Source organism: Myxine glutinosa, chromosome 5, assembly GCF_964187855.1.
Source record: "Myxine glutinosa chromosome 5, kmMyxGlut1.1, whole genome shotgun sequence".
NCBI classification, from domain to species: domain Eukaryota; kingdom Metazoa; phylum Chordata; class Myxini; order Myxiniformes; family Myxinidae; genus Myxine; species Myxine glutinosa.
Genome location: NC_136265.1, coordinates 4,449,165 through 4,470,973, shown reverse-complemented (window position 1 = coordinate 4,470,973; position 21,809 = coordinate 4,449,165). Strand labels below are relative to the sequence as shown.

The window sequence follows — 21,809 nt, the reverse complement described above, 5'->3', positions numbered from 1 at the left end:
GGAGATATATAGGTGTAACGTTTTTCCAAAATGACATCTGTACCACGTGACCTATGACGTCATAATTACGAATAAAAAATTATACAGGTGGAGGCGCTCCTATGGTAAAATTTTGTGTCAATCGGACCAACGGTTGCCGAGAAAATGAATTTTGGAAATGCAGACTCTCACGCCACAACAACCGAATGCCTAACCCTGCTTTTCGCTCCGCGAGTGCAAGATAATAACAATGCTGATGATAATAGCATGATTTTAATGTTATTGCATAAAAATATGAATGTTTCCTCCTTGAACAAATGCCGCCATGTGAATGTGTATAAATAGCTTATCGCGCAGTTTTCGTGGGAGCAACGACCTCCACCAGAAGTTAAAATATTATAAACCACAAACACGTTTGATTACATTTTGAAACGGTCGCTTCTGCTGTTTAACACCAAACTGAAAGGGAGGAAGGCCAGGGTGTGTTCAGTTGGCAAGCAGCTTGCTAGCGCCTAACAAACCTGCCGTTTCTCATCAACAGTTTTGAATGGAGTGCTTGATCGAATGCTCAAACCGCTTGGTGAGCAATCCAGGATAAACTTGGTAACCGTAACACCCACCCACCCCTTCCTCCCACGTCATTGAGGCCCGACCCTAGATCTACTGTAATCGATATACCCCAGAGAGGAATGATCCTTCCCCACGTCCCAGTAGGGAATGGGTAAACTAGTCTTAATAAATGTATAATATGGTGCCACTTAAATTAGGTTCCCAGGGCACAAATCTGATCTGGCGAAATTTATGAATGAGATTTTCAAGCTTTGGAAATAGTGAAATGGCACCATTGAGAACTTTGCTCCTGATTGTCCAATTAAATTGGGCCTAGCTCCTTGTCTAAAACACTAACATCCCCCCCTCTTAAACCAACAACTCCCCCTTCTTAACCAAACACCCCTCCTCTTCTTAACCCAACACCCCTCCCCCTTCTTAACCAAACACCCCTCCTCTTCTTAACCAAACACCCCTACCCCTTCTTAACCCAACACCCCTACCCCTTCTTAACCCAACACCCCTCCTCCTTCTTATCCAAACACCCCTCCCCCTTCTTAACCAAACACCCCTCCCCCTTCTTAACCAAACACCTGTCCCCCTTCTTAACCAAACACCCCTCCCCCTTCTTAACCAAACACCCCTCCCCCTTCTTAACCAAACACCCCTCCCCCTTCTTAACCAAACACCCCTCCCCCTTCTTAACCAAACACCCCTCCCCCTTCTTAACCAAACACCTGTCCCCCTTCTTAACCAAACACCCCTCCCCCTTCTTAACCAAACACCCCTCCCCCTTCTTAACCAAACACCCCTCCCCCTTCTTAACCAAACACCCCTCCCACTTTTTAACCAAACACCCCTCCCCCTTCTTAACCAAACACCCCTCCCCCTTCTTAACCAAACACCCCTCCCCCTTCTTAACCAAACACCCCTCCCCCTTCTTAACCAAACACCTGTCCCCCTTCTTAACCAAACACCCCTCCCCCTTCTTAACCAAACACCCCTCCCCCTTCTTAACCAAACACCCCTCCCCCTTCTTAACCCAACACCCCTCCCCCTTCTTAACCCAACACCCCTCCCCCTTCTTAACCAAACACCCCTCCCCCTTCTTAACCAAACACCCCTCCCCCTTCTTAACCCAACACCCCTCCTCTTCTTAACCCAACACCCCTCCCCCTTCTTATCCAAACACCTCTCCCCCTTCTTAACCAAACACCCCTCCCCCTTCTTAACCAAACACCTGTCCCCCTTCTTAACCAAACACCCCTCCCCCTTCTTAACCAAACACCCCTCCCCCTTCTTAACCAAACACCCCTCCCCCTTCTTAACCCAACACCCCTCCCCCTTCTTAACCAAACACCCCTCCCCCTTCTTATCCAAACACCCCTCCCCCTTCTTAACCCAACACCCCTCCCCCTTCTTAACCAAACACCTGTCCCCCTTCTTAACCAAACACCCCTCCCCCTTCTTAACCCAACACCCCTCCCCCTTCTTAACCAAACACCCCTCCCCCTTCTTATCCAAACACCCCTCCCCCTTCTTAACCCAACACCCCTCCCCCTTCTTAACCAAACACCCCTCCCCCTTCTTAACCAAACAACCCTCCCCCTTCTTAACCCAACACCCCTCCCCCTTCTTAACCAAACACCCCTCCCCCTTCTTAACCAAACACCCCTCCCCCTTCTTAACCCAACACCCCTCCCCCTTATTAACCCAACACCCCTCCCCCTTCTTAACCAAACACCCCTCCCCCTTCTTAACCAAACACCCCTCCCCCTTCTTAACCCAACACCCCTCCCCCTTCTTAACGCAACACCCCTCCCCCTTCTTAACCCAACACCCCTCCCCCTTCTTAACCAAACACCCCTCCCCCTTCTTAACCAAACACCCCTCCCCCTTCTTAACCAAACACCCCTCCCCCTTCTTAACCAAACACCCCTCCCCCTTCTTAACCAAACACCCCTCCCCCTTCTTAACCAAACACCCCTCCCCCTTCTTAACCAAACACCCCTCCCCCTTCTTAACCCAACACCCCTCCTCTTCTTAACCCAACACCCCTCCCCCTTCATAGCTAAACACCCCTCCCCCTTCTTAACCCAATACCGCTCCACTTCTTACCAAACACTCCTCCCCCTTTTTAACCAAACACTCCTCCCCCTTCTTAACCTATCACCCCTCCCCTCCTTTCCACCCAACATTCCCCTTCCTTCAGCCCAATAGCCCCGCCCCTACCCCTCATCACTGCTTAATTCCCATTTATCGGTATTCCATTTTTCTCTGACACAAACTTTTTCTTTTCTTCCTTCCTCTATCCATGTTCCACAAGCCAATCCTCATTGTTCATATCTCCTCATCCCCCCACACACCCCACCCCTCACTATCCATGCTCTCCAAAACTCTCCCCTCAACCTCAACCTCAACCCACCCTCGGTGTCTCCCCAGCCCGTGATGATGCAGGTGGTGCCAGGCTGCGGTAGAGGTATGGTGCTAGGTAAGCAGGCCACATCGACGGTGGAACCAATCTGTGCTGGTCTGTAACAGGTTGGTGTGGTGGGTGTGGAAAGGGGTGGTAAAAGAGTGAATACATTCGAACATTGTCAGTGTGTTTTTCACCTTATCGACATCATATTAAATGAAGTACAGGTGTGGACTACACACACACACACACACAAAAAGGTAAAATATTTCACCTTCAATCCCTTCCCATCATACCCCTCTCCAAACCCTGCTCTCGTGTAACTAAACTTGTCGATGTAATATTTGTACATCACGACTCGTTAAACAGACACTGTACTCCGAATGGTAAATGGTCCCCCTCTCACGGATCGATGTGGATGAGAGCGATGTCACTCCCAAATGGTTCCACGTACATTGCAGACACGTCCACCTTCTGCACAGACGGATCGTTGCGATTGTCGTAATGCATTCCCAGGTGCAGCTGATATTTCTCTTGTCTGTACACGACGTGGACAAAGATGTCGCAGACAAGGACGTCAGTCAAGGCTCATGTCCGGGGGAACGTGTACATGGCAATTACATTCAGATTGGGTACAAGATCAGAATTACAAATGGACGATACAATTATTATACGTGTCGTGTTATGAAAACAATGACGTCACATATGACATCAACTGAGTGGGAAAATATGTTTCCTGTCGGGCACGAACTGTGGATGCAAGGTCATGTTAACACTGTGGTTCAATTATCCTGTGAACATTGTGGTTAAATTCTCCTGTAAACACTGGTTAAATTCTCCTGTTAACATTGTGGTTAAATTCTCCTGTAAACACTGGTTAAATTCTCCTGTTAACATTGTGGTTAAATTCTCCTCTTAACACTGGTTAAATTCTCCTGTTAACATTGTGGTTAAATTCTCCTCTTAACACTGGTTAAATTCTTCTGTTAGCATTGTGGTTAAATTCTCCTGTTAACATTGTGGTTAAATTCTCCTGTTAACACTGTGGTTAAATTCTCCTGTAAACACTGGTTAAATTCTCCTGTTAACATTGTGGTTAAATTCTCCTGTTAACACTGGTTAAATTCTCCTGTTAACACTGTGGTTAAATTCTCCTGTTAACACTGTGGTTAAATTCTCCTGTTAACACTGGTTAAATTCTCCTGTTAACACTGTGGTTAAATTCTCCTGTTAACACTGTGGTTAAATTCTCCTGTAAACACTGGTTAAATTCTCCTGTTAACACTGTGGTTAAATTATCCTGTTAACACTGTGGTTAAATTCTCCTGTTAACACTGTGGTTAAATTCTCCTGTAAACACTGGTTCAATTATCCTGTTAACACTGTGGTTAAATTCTCCTGTTAACACTGTGGTTAAATTCTCCTGTTAACACTGTGGTTAAATTCTCCTGTAAACACTGGTTCAATTCTCCTGTTAACACTGTGGTTATATTCTCCTGTTAACACTGTGGTTCAATTCTCCTGTTAACACTGTGGTTAAATTATCCTGTTAACACTGTGGTTAAATTCTCCTGTTAACACTGTGGTTAAATTCTCCTGTAAACACTGGTTCAATTCTCCTGTTAACACTGTGGTTAAATTCTCCTGTTAACACTGTGGTTAAATTCTCCTGTTAACACTGTGGTTAAATTCTCCTGTAAACACTGGTTCAATTCTCCTGTTAACACTGTGGTTAAATTATCCTGTTAACACTGTGGTTAAATTCTCCTGTTAACACTGTGGTTAAATTCTCCTGTAAACACTGGTTCAATTCTCCTGTTAACACTGTGGTTAAATTCTCCTGTTAACACTGTGGTTAAATTCTCCTGTGAACACTGTGGTTAAATTCTCCTGTTAACACTGTGGTTAAATTCTCCTCTTAACACTGTGGTTAGACGGTCCCGATCACCCCGTGGTGAGGTTAACTTTTACTTCCCATTTCAGTCCCTGAGGATTTGTTGCTCGCACGGCCATGTTTTTACTTACCAGTTCATCCCCTGATGATTTGTTGCTCGCACGGCCATGTTTTTACTTACCAGTTCATCCCCTGATGATTTGTTGCTCGCACGGCCATGTTTTTACTTACCAGTTCATCCCCTGATGATTTGTTCCTCGCACGGCCATGTTTTTACTTCCCAGTTCATCCCCTGATGATTTGTTGCTCACACGGCCATGTTTTTACTACCCAGTTCAGCCCCTGATGATTTGTTGCTCACACGGCCATGTTTTTATGAACCAGTTCAGCCACTGATGATTTGTTGCTCGCACGGCCATGTTTTTACTTCCCAGGTCAGCCCCTGATGATTTGTTGCTCGCACAGCCATGTTTTTACTTTCCATTTCAGTCCCTGATGATTTGTTGCTCGCACGGCCATGTTTTTACTTCCCAGTTCATCCCCTGGTGATATGTTGCTCGCATGGCCATGTTTTTACGACCCAGTTCAGCCCCTGATGATTTGTTGCTCACACGGCCATGTTTTTACTACCCAGTTCAGCCCTTGATGATTTGTTGCTCGCACGGCCATGTTTTTACTTCCCAGTTTAGCCCCTGATGATTTGTTGCTCGCACAGCCATGTTTTTACTTCCCATTTCAGTCCCTGATGATTTGTTGCTCGCACGGCCATGTTTTTACTTCCCAGTTCATCCCCTGGTGATATGTTGCTCGCACGGCCATGTTTTTACTTCCCAGTTCATCCCCTGATGATTTGTTGCTCACACGGCCATGTTTTTAGTTCCCAGTTCAGCCCCTGATGATTTGTTGCTCACACGGCCATGTTTTTACTTCCCAGTTCAGCCCTGATGATATGTTGCTCGCACGGCCATGTTTTTACTTCCCAGGTCAGCCCCTGATGATTTGTTGCTCGCACAGCCATGTTTTTACTTCCCAGTTCAGTCACTGATGATTTGTTGCTCGCACGGCCATGTTTTTACTTCCCAGTTCAGCCCTGATGATATGTTGCTCGCACGGCCATGTTTTTACTTCCCAGGTCAGCCCCTGATGATATGTTGCTCGCACAGCCATGTTTTTACTTCCCAGGTCAGCCCTGATGATTTGTTGCTCGCACGGCCATGTTTTTACTTCCCAGTTCAGCCCTGATGATATGTTGCTCGCACGGCCATGTTTTTACTTCCCAGTTCAGCCCTGATGATATGTTGCTCGCACGGCCATGTTTTTACTTCCCAGTTTAGCCCCTGATGATTTGTTGCTCGCACAGCCATGTTTTTACTTCCCAGTTCAGTCACTGATGATTTGTTGCTCGCACGGCCATGTTTTTACTTCCCAGTTCAGTCACTGATGATTTGTTGCTCGCACGGCCATGTTTTTACTTCCCAGTTCAGCCCTGATGATATCTTGCTCGCACGGCCATGTTTTTACTTCCCAGGTCATCCCCTGATGATTTGTTGCTCGCACAGCCATGTTTTTACTTCCCAGTTCAGCCCCTGATGATTTGTTGCTTGCACAGCCATGTTTTTACTTCCCAGTTCAGCCCCTGATGATTTGTTGCTCGCACAGCCATGTTTTTACTTCCCAGTTCATCCCCTGATGATTTGTTCCTCGCACGGCCATGTTTTTACTTCCCAGTTCATCCCCTGATGATTTGTTGCTCACATGGCTATGTTTTTACTACCCAGTTCAGCCCCTGATGATTTGTTGCTCACACGGCCATGTTTTTACTACCCAGTTCAGCCCCTGATGATTTGTTGCTCACACGGCCATGTTTTTATGAACCAGTTCAGCCACTGATGATTTGTTGCTCGCACGGCCATGTTTTTACTGCCCAGGTCAGCCCCTGATGATTTGTTGCTCGCACAGCCATGTTTTTACTTCCCATTTCAGTCCCTGATGATTTGTTGCTCGCACGGCCATGTTTTTACTTCCCAGTTCATCCCCTGGTGATATGTTGCTCGCATGGCCATGTTTTTACGACCCAGTTCAGCCCCTGATGATTTGTTGCTCACACGGCCATGTTTTTATGAACCAGTTCAGCCACTGATGATTTGTTGCTCGCACGGCCATGTTTTTACTTCCCAGGTCAGCCCCTGATGATTTGTTGCTCGCACAGCCATGTTTTTACTTCCCATTTCATCCCCTGGTGATATGTTGCTCGCACGGCCATGTTTTTACTTCCCAGTTCATCCCCTGATGATTTGTTGCTCACACGGCCATGTTTTTACTACCCAGTTCAGCCCCTGATGATTTGTTGCTCACACGGCCATGTTTTTACTACCCAGTTCAGCCCCTGATGATTTGTTGCTCACACGGCCATGTTTTTATGAACCAGTTCAGCCACTGATTTGTCGCTCGCACGGCCATGTTTTTACTTCCCGGTTCAGCCCTGATGATATGTTGCTCGCACGGCCATGTTTTTACTTCCCAGTTCAGCCCTGATGATATGTTGCTCGCACGGCCATGTTTTTACTTCCCAGGTCAGCCCCTGATGATTTGTTGCTCGCACAGCCATGTTTTTACTTCCCAGTTCAGTCACTGATGATTTGTTGTTCGCACGGCCATGTTTTTACTTCCCAGTTCAGCCCTGATGATATGTTGCTCGCACGGCCACGTTTTTACTTCCCAGGTCAGCCCCTGATGATATGTTGCTCGCACAGCCATGTTTTTACTTCCCAGGTCAGCCCTGATGATTTGTTGCTCGCACGGCCATGTTTTTACTTCCCAGTTCAGCCCTGATGATATGTTGCTCGCACGGCCATGTTTTTACTTCCCAGTTCAGCCCTGATGATATGTTGCTCGCACGGCCATGTTTTTACTTCCCAGTTTAGCCCCTGATGATTTGTTGCTCGCACAGCCATGTTTTTACTTCCCAGTTCAGTCACTGATGATTTGTTGCTCGCACGGCCATGTTTTTACTTCGCAGTTCAGTCACTGATGATTTGTTGCTCGCACGGCCATGTTTTTACTTCCCAGTTCAGCCCTGATGATATCTTGCTCGCACGGCCATGTTTTTACTTCCCAGGTCAGCCCCTGATGATTTGTTGCTCACACAGCCATGTTTTTACTTCCCAGTTCAGCCCCTGATGATTTGTTGCTTGCACAGCCATATTTTTACTTCCCAGTTCAGCCCCTGATGATTTGTTGCTCGCACAGCCATGTTTTTACTTCCCAGTTCAGCCCTGATGATATGTTGCTCGCACGGCCATGTTTTTACTTCCCAGGTCAGCCCTTGATGATTTGTTGCTTGCACAGCCATGTTTTTACTTCCCAGTTCAGCCCCTGATGATATGTTGCTCGCCCAACCATGTTTTTACTTTCCAGTTCAGCCCGTGATGGTTTGTTGCTCGCACTGCCATGTTTTTCCTTCCCCTTTCAGCCCCTGATGATTTGTTGCTCGCACAGCCATGTTTTTACTTCCCATTTCAGTCACTGATGATTTGTTGCTCGCACGGCCAGGTTTTTCCTTCCCATTTCAGCCCCTGATGATTTGTTGTTCGCACGGCCATGTTTTTACTTCCCAGTTCAGCCCCTGATGATTTATTGCTCGCACTGCCATGTTTTTACTTCCCAGTTCAGCCCCTGATGATTTATTGCTCGCACAGCCATGTTTTTACTTCCCATTTCAGTCCCTGATGATTTGTTGCTCGCACGGCCATGTTTTTACTTCCCAGTTCAGCCCCTGATGATTTATTGCTCGCACAGCCATGTTTTTACTTCCCATTTCAGTCCCTGATGATATGTTGCTCGCACGACCATGTTTTTACTTCCCAGGTCAGCCCCTGATGATTTGTTGCTCGCACGACCATGTTTTTACTTCCCATTTCAGTCACTGATGATTTGTTGCTCGCACTGCCATGTTTTTCCTTCCCATTTCAGCCCCTGATGATTTGTTGCTCGCACGGCCATGTTTTTACTTCCCAGTTCAGCCCCTGATGATTTATTGCTCGCACTGCCATGTTTTTACTTCCCAGTTCAGCCCCTGATGATTTATTGCTCGCACGGCCATGTTTTTACTTCCCAGTTCAGCCCCTGATGATTTATTGCTCGCACAGCCATGTTTTTACTTCCCATTTCAGTCCCTGATGATTTGTTGCTCGCACGGCCATGTTTTTACTTCCCAGTTCAGTCCCTGATGATATGTTGCTCGCACGGCCATGTTTTTACTTCCCAGTTTAGCCCCTGATGATTTGTTGCTCGCACGACCATGTTTTTACTTCCCATTTCAGTCACTGATGATTTGTTGCTCGCACGGCCATGTTTTTCCTTCCCATTTCAGCCCCTGAAGATTTGTTGCTCGCACGGCCATGTTTCTACTTCCCAGCTCAGTCCCTGATGATATGTTGCTCGCCCGACCATGTTTTTACTTTCCAGTTCAGCCCCTGATGGTTTGTTGCTCGCACGGCCATGATTTTACTTCCCAGTTCAGCCCCTGATAATTTGTTGCTCGCACGGCCATTTTTACTTTCCAGTTCAGCCCCTGATGGTTTGTTGCTCGCACGGCCATGTTTTTACTTCCCAGTTTAGCCCCTGATGATTTGTTGCTCGCACACCCATGTTTTTACTTCCCAGTTCAGTCACTGATGATTTGTTGCTCGCACGGCCATGTTTTTACTTCCCAGTTCAGTCACTGATGATTTGTTGCTCGCACGGCCATGTTTTTACTTCCCAGTTCAGCCCTGATGATATCTTGCTCGCACGGCCATGTTTTTACTTCCCAGGTCAGCCCCTGATGATTTGTTGCTCGCACAGCCATGTTTTTACTTCCCAGTTCAGCCCCTGATGATTTGTTGCTTGCACAGCCATGTTTTTACTTCCCAGTTCAGCCCCTGATGATTTGTTGCTCGCACAGCCATGTTTTTACTTCCCAGTTCAGCCCTGATGATATGTTGCTCGCACGGCCATGTTTTTACTTCCCAGGTCAACCCCTGATGGTTTGTTGCTTGCACAGCCATGTTTTTACTTCCCAGTTCAGCCCCTGATGATATGTTGCTCGCCCGACCATGTTTTTACTTTCCAGTTCAGCCCGTGATGGTTTGTTGCTCGCACTGCCATGTTTTTCCTTCCCCTTTCAGCCCCTGATGATTTGTTGCTCGCACAGCCATGTTTTTACTTCCCATTTCAGTCACTGATGATTTGTTGCTCGCACAGCCATGTTTTTCCTTCCCCATTTCAGCCCCTCATGATTTGTTGTTCGCACGGCCATGTTTTTACTTCCCAGTTCAGCCCCTGATGATTTATTGCTCGCACTGCCATGTTTTTACTTCCCAGTTCAGCCCCTGATGATTTATTGCTCGCACAGCCATGTTTTTACTTCCCATTTCAGTCCCTGATGATTTGTTGCTCGCACGGCCATGTTTTTCCTTCCCCTTTCAGCCCCTGATGATTTGTTGCTCGCACAGCCATGTTTTTACTTCCCATTTCAGTCACTGATGATTTGTTGCTCGCACGGCCAGGTTTTTCCTTCCCATTTCAGCCCCTGATGATTTGTTGTTCGCACGGCCATGTTTTTACTTCCCAGTTCAGCCCCTGATGATTTATTGCTCGCACTGCCATGTTTTTACTTCCCAGTTCAGCCCCTGATGATTTATTGCTCGCACAGCCATGTTTTTACTTCCCATTTCAGTCCCTGATGATTTGTTGCTCGCACGGCCATGTTTTTACTTCCCAGTTCAGCCCCTGATGATTTATTGCTCGCACAGCCATGTTTTTACTTCCCATTTCAGTCCCTGATGATATGTTGCTCGCACGACCATGTTTTTACTTCCCAGGTCAGCCCCTGATGATTTGTTGCTCGCACGACCATGTTTTTACTTCCCATTTCAGTCACTGATGATTTATTGCTCGCACTGCCATGTTTTTCCTTCCCATTTCAGCCCCTGATGATTTGTTGCTCGCACGGCCATGTTTTTACTTCCCAGTTCAGCCCCTGATGATTTATTGCTCGCACTGCCATGTTTTTACTTCCCAGTTCAGCCCCTGATGATTTATTGCTCGCACGGCCATGTTTTTACTTCCCAGTTCAGCCCCTGATGATTTATTGCTCGCACAGCCATGTTTTTACTTCCCATTTCAGTCCCTGATGATTTGTTGCTCGCACGGCCATGTTTTTACTTCCCAGTTCAGTCCCTGATGATATGTTGCTCGCACGGCCATGTTTTTACTTCCCAGTTTAGCCCCTGATGATTTGTTGCTCGCACGACCATGTTTTTACTTCCCATTTCAGTCACTGATGATTTGTTGCTCGCACGGCCATGTTTTTCCTTCCCATTTCAGCCCCTGAAGATTTGTTGCTCGCACGGCCATGTTTCTACTTCCCAGCTCAGTCCCTGATGATATGTTGCTCGCCCGACCATGTTTTTACTTTCCAGTTCAGCCCTGATGGTTTGTTGCTCGCACGGCCATGATTTTACTTCCCAGTTCAGCCCCTGATAATTTGTTGCTCGCACGGCCATTTTTACTTTCCAGTTCAGCCCCTGATGGTTTGTTGCTCGCACGGCCATGTTTTTACTTCCCAGTTTAGCCCCTGATGATTTGTTGCTCGCACACCCATGTTTTTACTTCCCAGTTCAGTCACTGATGATTTGTTGCTCGCACGGCCATGTTTTTACTTCCCAGTTCAGTCACTGATGATTTGTTGCTCGCACGGCCATGTTTTTACTTCCCAGTTCAGCCCTGATGATATCTTGCTCGCACGGCCATGTTTTTACTTCCCAGGTCAGCCCCTGATGATTTGTTGCTCGCACAGCCATGTTTTTACTTCCCAGTTCAGCCCCTGATGATTTGTTGCTTGCACAGCCATGTTTTTACTTCCCAGTTCAGCCCCTGATGATTTGTTGCTCGCACAGCCATGTTTTTACTTCCCAGTTCAGCCCTGATGATATGTTGCTCGCACGGCCATGTTTTTACTTCCCAGGTCAACCCCTGATGGTTTGTTGCTTGCACAGCCATGTTTTTACTTCCCAGTTCAGCCCCTGATGATATGTTGCTCGCCCGACCATGTTTTTACTTTCCAGTTCAGCCCGTGATGGTTTGTTGCTCGCACTGCCATGTTTTTCATTCCCCTTTCAGCCCCTGATGATTTGTTGCTCGCACAGCCATGTTTTTACTTCCCATTTCAGTCACTGATGATTTGTTGCTCGCACAGCCATGTTTTTCCTTCCCCATTTCAGCCCCTCATGATTTGTTGTTCGCACGGCCATGTTTTTACTTCCCAGTTCAGCCCCTGATGATTTATTGCTCGCACTGCCATGTTTTTACTTCCCAGTTCAGCCCCTGATGATTTATTGCTCGCACAGCCATGTTTTTACTTCCCATTTCAGTCCCTGATGATTTGTTGCTCGCACGGCCATGTTTTTACTTCCCAGTTCATCCCCTGGTGATATGTTGCTCGCACGACCATGTTTTTACTTCCCAGGTCAGCCCCTGATGATTTGTTGCTTGCACGACCATGTTTTTACTTCCCATTTCAGTCACTGATGATTTGTTGCTCGCACTGCCATGTTTTTCCTTCCCATTTCAGCCCCTGATGATTTGTTGCTTGCACGGCCATGTTTTTACTTCCCAGTACAGCCCCTGATGATTTATTGCTCGCACTGCCATGTTTTTACTTCCCAGTTCAGCCCCTGATGATTTATTGCTCGCACTGCCATGTTTTTACTTCCCAGTACAGCCCCTGATGATTTATTGCTCGCACTGCCATGTTTTTACTTCCCATTTCAGCCCCTGATGATTTGTTGCTTGCACGGCCATGTTTTTACTTCCCAGTACAGCCCCTGATGATTTATTGCTCGCACTGCCATGTTTTTACTTCCCAGTTCAGCCCCTGATGATTTGTTGCTCGCACGGCCATGTTTTTACTTCCCAGTTCAGCCCCTGATTATTTATTGCTCGCACAGCCATGTTTTTACTTCCCATTTCAGTCCCTGATGATTTGTTGCTCGCACGGCCATGTTTTTACTTCCCAGTTCAGTCCCTGATGATATGTTGCTCGCACGGCCATGTTTTTACTTCCCAGTTCAGCCCCTGATGATTTGTTACTCGCACGACCATGTTTTTACTTCCCATTTCAGTCACTGATGATTTGTTGCTCGCACGGCCATGTTTTCCTTCCCATTTCAGCCCCTGATGATTTGTTGCTCGCACGGCCATGTTTTTACTTCCCAGTTCAGCCCCTGATGATTTATTGCTTGCACAGCCATGTTTTTACTTCCCATTTCAGTCCTTGATGATTTGTTGCTCGCACGGCCATGTTTCTACTTCCCAGCTCAGTCCCTGATGATATGTTGCTCGCCCGACCATGTTTTTACTTTCCAGTTCAGCCCCTGATGGTTTGTTGCTCGCACGGCCATGATTTTACTTCCCAGTTCAGCCCCTGATAATTTGTTGCTCGCACGGCCATTTTTACTTTCCAGTTCAGCCCCTGATGGTTTGTTGCTCGCACAGCCATGATTTTACTTCCCAGTTCAGCCCCTGATAATTTGTTGCTCGCACGGCCATTTTTACTTCCCAGTTCAGTCCCTGATAATTTGTTGCTCGCACGGCCATTTTTACTTCCCAGTTCAGCCCCTGATGATATGTTGTTCGCACGGCCATGTTTTAACTTCCCAGTTCAGCCCCTGATGATATGTTGCTCGCACGGCCATGTTCTAACTTCCCAGTTCAGCCCCTGATGATTTATTGCTCGCACGGCCATGTTTTTACTTCCCAGTTTAGCCCCTGATGATTTGTTGCTCGCACGGCCATGTTTTTACTTCCCATTTCAGTCCCTGATGATTTGTTGCTCGCACGGCCATGTTTTTACTTCCCAGTTCAGCCCCTGATGATTTATTGCTCGCACAGCCATGTTTTTACTTCCCAGTTTAGCCTCTGATGATTTGTTGCTTGCACGGCCATGTTTTTACTTCCCAGTTTAGCCCCTGATGATTTGGTGCTTGCACGGCCATGTTTTTACTTTCCAGTTCAGCCCCCTGATGATTTATTGCTCGCACGGCCATGTTTTTACTTCCCAGTTCAGCCCCTGATGATTTATTGCTCGCACAGCCATGTTTTTACTTTCCAGTTCAGCCCCCTGATGATTTATTGATCGCACAGCCATGTTTTTACTTCCCAGTTTAGCCCCCTGATGATTTGTTGCTCGCACGGCCATGTTTTTACTTCCCAGTTCAGTCCCTGATGATATGTTGCTCGCACGGCCATGTTTTTACTTCCCAGTTCAGCCCCTGATGATTTGTTACTCGCACGACCATGTTTTTACTTCCCATTTCAGTCACTGATGATTTGTTGCTCGCACGGCCATGTTTTCCTTCCCATTTCAGCCCCTGATGATTTGTTGCTCGCACGGCCATGTTTTTACTTCCCAGTTCAGCCCCTGATGATTTATTGCTCGCACAGCCATGTTTTTACTTCCCATTTCAGTCCTTGATGATTTGTTGCTCGCACGGCCATGTTTCTACTTCCCAGCTCAGTCCCTGATGATATGTTGCTCGCCCGACCATGTTTTTACTTTCCAGTTCAGCCCCTGATGGTTTGTTGCTCGCACGGCCATGATTTTACTTCCCAGTTCAGCCCCTGATAATTTGTTGCTCGCACGGCCATTTTTACTTTCCAGTTCAGCCCCTGATGGTTTGTTGCTCGCACAGCCATGATTTTACTTCCCAGTTCAGCCCCTGATAATTTGTTGCTCGCACGGCCATTTTTACTTCCCAGTTCAGTCCCTGATAATTTGTTGCTCGCACGGCCATTTTTACTTCCCAGTTCAGCCCCTGATGATATGTTGTTCGCACGGCCATGTTTTAACTTCCCAGTTCAGCCCCTGATGATATGTTGCTCGCACGGCCATGTTCTAACTTCCCAGTTCAGCCCCTGATGATTTATTGCTCGCACGGCCATGTTTTTACTTCCCAGTTTAGCCCCTGATGATTTGTTGCTCGCACGGCCATGTTTTTACTTCCCATTTCAGTCCCTGATGATTTGTTGCTCGCACGGCCATGTTTTTACTTCCCAGTTCAGCCCCTGATGATTTATTGCTCGCACAGCCATGTTTTTACTTCCCAGTTTAGCCTCTGATGATTTGTTGCTTGCACGGCCATGTTTTTACTTTCCAGTTCAGCCCCCTGATGATTTATTGCTCGCACGGCCATGTTTTTACTTCCCAGTTCAGCCCCTGATGATTTATTGCTCGCACAGCCATGTTTTTACTTCCCAGTTTAGCCTCTGATGATTTGTTGCTTGCACGGCCATGTTTTTACTTCCCAGTTCAGCCCCTGATGATTTATTGCTCGCACAGCCATGTTTTTACTTCCCAGTTTAGCCCCTGATGATTTGGTGCTTGCACGGCCATGTTTTTACTTTCCAGTTCAGCCCCCTGATGATTTATTGCTCGCACGGCCATGTTTTTACTTCCCAGTTCAGCCCCTGATGATTTATTGCTCGCACAGCCATGTTTTTACTTTCCAGTTCAGCCCCCTGATGATTTATTGCTCGCACAGCCATGTTTTTACTTCCCAGTTTAGCCCCCTGATGATTTATTGCTCGCACGGCCATGTTTTTACTTCCCAGTTCAGCCCCTGATGATATGTTGCTCGCACGGCCATGTTCTAACTTCCCAGTTCAGCCCCTGATGATTTATTGCTCGCACGGCCATGTTTTTACTTCCCAGTTTAGCCCCTGATGATTTGTTGCTCGCACGGCCATGTTTTTACTTCCCAGTTTAGCCCCTGATGATTTGTTACTTGCACGGCCATGTTTTTACTTCCCAGTTTAGCCCCTGATGATTTATTGCTTGCACAGCCATGTTTTTACTTTCCAGTTCAGCCCCTGATGATTTGTTGCTTGCACGGCCATGTTTTTACTTCCCAGTTCAGCCCCCTGATGATTTATTGCTCGCACAGCCATGTTTTTACTTCCCAGTTCAGCCCCCTGATGATTTAGTGCTCGCATGGCCATGTTTTTACTGCCCAGTTCAGCCCCTGATGATTTATTGCTCGCACAGCCATCTTTTTACTTCCCAGTTTAGCCCCTGATGATTTGTTGCTTGCACGGCCATGTTTTTACTTCCCAGTTCAGCCCCTGATGATTTATTGCTTGCACTGCCATGTTTTTACTTCCCAGTTCATCCCCTGATGATTTATTGCTCGCACGGCCATGTTTTTACTTCCCAGTTCAGCCCCTGATGATTTGTTGCTTGCACGGCCATGTGTTTACTTCCCAGTTTAGCACCTGATGATTTATTGCTTGCACTGCCATGTTTTTACTTCCCAGTTCAGCCCCTGATGATTTATTGCTTGCACGGCCATGTTTTTACTTCCCAGTTCAGCTCCTGATGATTTATTGCTCGCACGGCCATGTTTTTACTTCCCAGTTTAGCTCCTGATTATTTGTTGCTTGCACGGCCATGTTTTTACTTCCCATTTCAGTCACTGATGATATGTTGCTTGCACTGCCATGTTTTTACTTCCCATTTCAGCCCCCTGATGATTTGTTGCTCACACGGCCATGTTTTTACTTCCCATTTCAGCCCCCTGATGATTTGTTGCTCACACGGCCATGTTTTTACTTCCCATTTCAGTCACTGATGATATGTTGCTTGCACTGCCATGTTTTTACTTCCCATTTCAGCCCCCTGATGATTTGTTGCTCACACGGCCATGTTTTTACTTCCCATTTCAGTCACTGATGATATGTTGCTTGCACTGCCATGTTTTTACTTCCCATTTCAGCCCCCTGATGATTTGTTGCTCGCACGGCCATGTTTTTACTTCCCAGTTTAGCCCCTGATTATTTGTTGCTTGCACGGCCATGTTTTTACTTCCCATTTCAGTCACTGATGATATGTTGCTTGCACTGCCATGTTTTTACTTCCCATTTCAGCCCCCTGATGATATGTTGCTTGCACTGCCATGTTTTTACTTCCCATTTCAGTCACTGATGATATGTTGCTTGCACTGCCATGTTTTTACTTCCCATTTCAGCCCCCTGATGATTTGTTGCTCGCACGGCCATGTTTTTACTTCCCAGTTTAGCCCCTGATTGTTTGTTGCTAGCACGGCCATGTTTTTACTTCCCATTTCAGTCACTGATGATATGTTGCTTGCACTGCCATGTTTTTACTTCCCATTTCAGCCCCCTGATGATTTGTTGCTCACACGGCCATGTTTTTACTTCCCATTTCAGCCCCCTGATGATTTGTTGCTCACACGGCCATGTTTTTACTTCCCATTTCAGTCACTGATGATATGTTGCTTGCACTGCCATGTTTTTACTTCCCATTTCAGTCACTGATGATATGTTGCTCACACGACCATGTTTTTACTTCCCAGTTCAGCCCCCTGATGATTTGTTGCTCACACGGCCATGTTTTTACTTCCCATTTCAGTCACTGATGATATGTTGCTTGCACTGCCATGTTTTTACTTCCCAGTTAAGCCCCTGATGATTTGTTGCTCGCACGGCCATGTTTTTACTTCCCAGTTTAGCCCTTGATGATTTGTTGCTTGCACGGCCATGTTTTTACTTCCCATTTCAGCCCCTGATGATTTGTTGCTTGCACAGCCATGTTTTTACTTTCCAGTTCAGCCCGATGATGATTTGTTGCTTGCACGGCCATGTTTTTACTTCCCAGTTTAGCCCCTGATGATTTGTTGCTTGCACAGCCATGTTTTTACTTCCCATTTCAGTCCCTGATGATTTCTTGCTCGCACGGCCATGTTTTTACTTCCCAGTTCATCCCCTGGTGATATGTTGCTCGCACGACCATGTTTTTACTTCCCAGGTCAGCCCCTGATGATTTGTTGCTCGCACGACCATGTTTTTACTTCCCATTTCAGTCACAGATGATTTGTTGCTCGCACTGCCATGTTTTTCCTTCCCATTTCAGCCCCTGATGATTTGTTGCTCGCACGGCCATGTTTTTACTTCCCTGTTCAGCCCCTGATGATTTATTGCTCGCAGTGCCATGTTTTTACTTCCCAGTTCAGCCCCTGATGATTTATTGCTCGCACAGCCATGTTTTTACTTCCCATTTCAGTCCCTGATGATTTGTTGCTTGCACGGCCATGTTTTTACTTCCCAGTTCAGTCCCTGATGATATGTTGCTCGCACGGCCATGTTTTTACTTCCCAGTTCAGCCCCTGATGATTTGTTGCTCGCACGACCATGTTTTTACTTCCCATTTCAGTCACTGATGATTTGTTGCTCGCACGGCCATGTTTTTCCTTCCCATTTCAGCCCCTGATGATTTGTTGCTCGCACGGCCATGTTTTTACTTCCCAGTTCAGCCCCTGATGATATGTTGCTCGCCCGACCATGTTTTTACTTTCCAGTTCAGCCCCTGATGGTTTGTTGCTCGCACGGCCATGATTTTACTTCCCAGTTCAGCCCCTGATGATATGTTGTTCGCACGGCCATGTTTTAACTTCCCAGTTCAGCCCCTGATGATATGTTGCTCGCACGGCCATGTTCTAACTTCCCAGTTCAGCCCCTGATGATTTATTGCTCGCACGGCCATGTTTTTACTTCCCAGTTTAGCCCCTGATGATTTGTTGCTCGCACGGCCATGTTTTTACTTCCCATTTCAGTCCCTGATGATTTGTTGCTCGCACGGCCATGTTTTTACTTCCCAGTTCAGCCCCTGATGATTTATTGCTCGCACAGCCATGTTTTTACTTCCCAGTTTAGCCTCTGATGATTTGTTGCTTGCACGGCCATGTTTTTACTTCCCAGTTTAGCCCCTGATGATTTGGTGCTTGCACGGCCATGTTTTTACTTTCCAGTTCAGCCCCCTGATGATTTATTGCTCGCACGGCCATGTTTTAACTTCCCAGTTCAGCCCCTGATGATTTATTGCTCGCACAGCCATGTTTTTACTTTCCAGTTCAGCCCCCTGATGATTTATTGCTCGCACAGCCATGTTTTTACTTCCCAGTTTAGCCCCCTGATGATTTATTGCTCGCACGGCCATGTTTTTACTTCCCAGTTCAGCCCCTGATGATATGTTGCTCGCACGGCCATGTTCTAACTTCCCAGTTCAGCCCCTGATGATTTATTGCTCGCACGGCCATGTTTTTACTTCCCAGTTTAGCCCCTGATGATTTGTTGCTCGCACGGCCATGTTTTTACTTCCCAGTTTAGCCCCTGATGATTTGTTACTTGCACGGCCATGTTTTTACTTCCCAGTTTAGCCCCTGATGATTTATTGCTTGCACAGCCATGTTTTTACTTTCCAGTTCAGCCCCTGATGATTTGTTGCTTGCACGGCCATGTTTTTACTTCCCAGTTCAGCCCCCTGATGATTTGTTGCTCGCACAGCCATGTTTTTACTTCCCAGTTCAGCCCCCTGATGATTTAGTGCTCGCATGGCCATGTTTTTACTGCCCAGTTCAGCCCCTGATGATTTATTGCTCGCACAGCCATCTTTTTACTTCCCAGTTTAGCCCCTGATGATTTGTTGCTTGCACGGCCATGTTTTTACTTCCCAGTTCAGCCCCTGATGATTTATTGCTTGCACTGCCATGTTTTTACTTCCCAGTTCATCCCCTGATGATTTATTGCTCGCACGGCCATGTTTTTACTTCCCAGTTCAGCCCCTGATGATTTGTTGCTTGCACGGCCATGTGTTTACTTCCCAGTTTAGCCCCTGATGATTTATTGCTTGCACTGCCATGTTTTTACTTCCCAGTTCAGCCCCTGATGATTTATTGCTTGCACGGCCATGTTTTTACTTCCCAGTTCAGCTCCTGATGATTTATTGCTCGCACGGCCATGTTTTTACTTCCCAGTTTAGCTCCTGATTATTTGTTGCTTGCACGGCCATGTTTTTACTTCCCATTTCAGTCACTGATGATATGTTGCTTGCACTGCCATGTTTTTACTTCCCATTTCAGCCCCCTGATGATTTGTTGCTCACACGGCCATGTTTTTACTTCCCATTTCAGCCCCCTGATGATTTGTTGCTCGCACGGCCATGTTTTTACTTCCCAGTTTAGCCCCTGATTATTTGTTGCTTGCACGGCCATGTTTTTACTTCCCATTTCAGTCACTGATGATATGTTGCTTGCACTGCCATGTTTTTACTTCCCATTTCAGCCCCCTGATGATTTGTTGCTCACACGGCCATGTTTTTACTTCCCATTTCAGTCACTGATGATATGTTGCTTGCACTGCCATGTTTTTACTTCCCATTTCAGTCACTGATGATATGTTGCTTGCACTGCCATGTTTTTACTTCCCATTTCAGCCCCCTGATGATTTGTTGCTCACACGGCCATGTTTTTACTTCCCATTTCAGTCACTGATGATATGTTGCTTGCACTGCCATGTTTTTACTTCCCATTTCAGCCCCCTGATGATTTGTTGCTCGCACGGCCATGTTTTTACTTCCCAGTTTAGCCCCTGATTATTTGTTGCTTGCACGGCCATGTTTTTACTTCCCATTTCAGTCACTGATGATATGTTGCTTGCACTGCCATGTTTTTACTTCCCATTTCAGCCCCCTGATGATTTGTTGCTCACACGGCCATGTTTTTACTTCCCATTTCAGTCACTGATGATATGTTGCTTGCACTGCCATGTTTTTACTTCCCATTTCAGTCACTGATGATATGTTGCTTGCACTGCCATGTTTTTACTTCCCATTTCAGCCCCCTGATGATTTGTTGCTCACACGGCCATGTTTTTACTTCTCATTTCAGTCACTGATGATATGTTGCTTGCACTGCCATGTTTTTACTTCCCATTTCAGCCCCCTGATGATTTGTTGCTCGCACGGCCATGTTTTTACTTCCCAGTTCAGCCCCTGATGATTTATTGCTCGCACAGCCATGTTTTTACTTCCCATTTCAGTCCCTGATGATTTGTTGCTTGCACGGCCATGTTTTTACTTCCCAGTTCAGTCCCTGATGATATGTTGCTCGCACGGCCATGTTTTTACTTCCCAGTTCAGCCCCTGATGATTTGTTGCTCGCACGACCATGTTTTTACTTCCCATTTCAGTCACTGATGATTTGTTGCTCGCACGGCCATGTTTTTCCTTCCCATTTCAGCCCCTGATGATTTGTTGCTCGCACGGCCATGTTTTTACTTCCCAGTTCAGCCCCTGATGATTTGTTGCTCGCACAGCCATGTTTTTACTTCCCATTTCAGTCCCTGATGATTTGTTGCTCGCACGGCCATGTTTCTACTTCCCAGCTCAGTCCCTGATGATATGTTGCTCGCCCGACCATGTTTTTACTTTCCAGTTCAGCCCCTGATGGTTTGTTGCTCGCACGGCCATGTTTTAACTTCCCAGTTCAGCCCCTGATGATATGTTGCTCGCACGGCCATGTTCTAACTTCCCAGTTCAGCCCCTGATGATTTATTGCTCGCACGGCCATGTTTTTACTTCCCAGTTTAGCCCCTGATGATTTGTTGCTCGCACGGCCATGTTTTTACTTCCCATTTCAGTCCCTGATGATTTGTTGCTCGCACGGCCATGTTTTTACTTCCCAGTTCAGCCCCTGATGATTTATTGCTCGCACAGCCATGTTTTTACTTCCCAGTTTAGCCTCTGATGATTTGTTGCTTGCACGGCCATGTTTTTACTTCCCAGTTTAGCCCCTGATGATTTGGTGCTTGCACGGCCATGTTTTTACTTTCCAGTTCAGCCCCCTGATGATTTATTGCTCGCACGGCCATGTTTTAACTTCCCAGTTCAGCCCCTGATGATTTATTGCTCGCACAGCCATGTTTTTACTTTCCAGTTCAGCCCCCTGATGATTTATTGCTCGCACAGCCATGTTTTTACTTCCCAGTTTAGCCCCCTGATGATTTATTGCTCGCACGGCCATGTTTTTACTTCCCAGTTCAGCCCCTGATGATATGTTGCTCGCACGGCCATGTTCT

The 21,809-nt window shown here is 46.6% G+C and overlaps 1 protein-coding gene across 1 annotated transcript in view; it reads right to left on the bottom strand.

Moving 5' to 3' along the window:
• Window positions 1-21,809, bottom strand: part of LOC137428023 (plasminogen-like) — a 387,719-nt gene that overhangs the window by 21,344 nt on the left and 344,566 nt on the right. The window contains exons 14-15 of the mRNA XM_068117937.2: window positions 3,351-3,482; window positions 2,954-3,060 (exon numbers count right to left, since the gene is read on the bottom strand). Of these exons, the coding sequence (XP_067974038.2) occupies window positions 2,954-3,060; window positions 3,351-3,482 (239 nt within the window). The remainder of the gene's footprint in view (window positions 1-2,953; window positions 3,061-3,350; window positions 3,483-21,809) is intronic.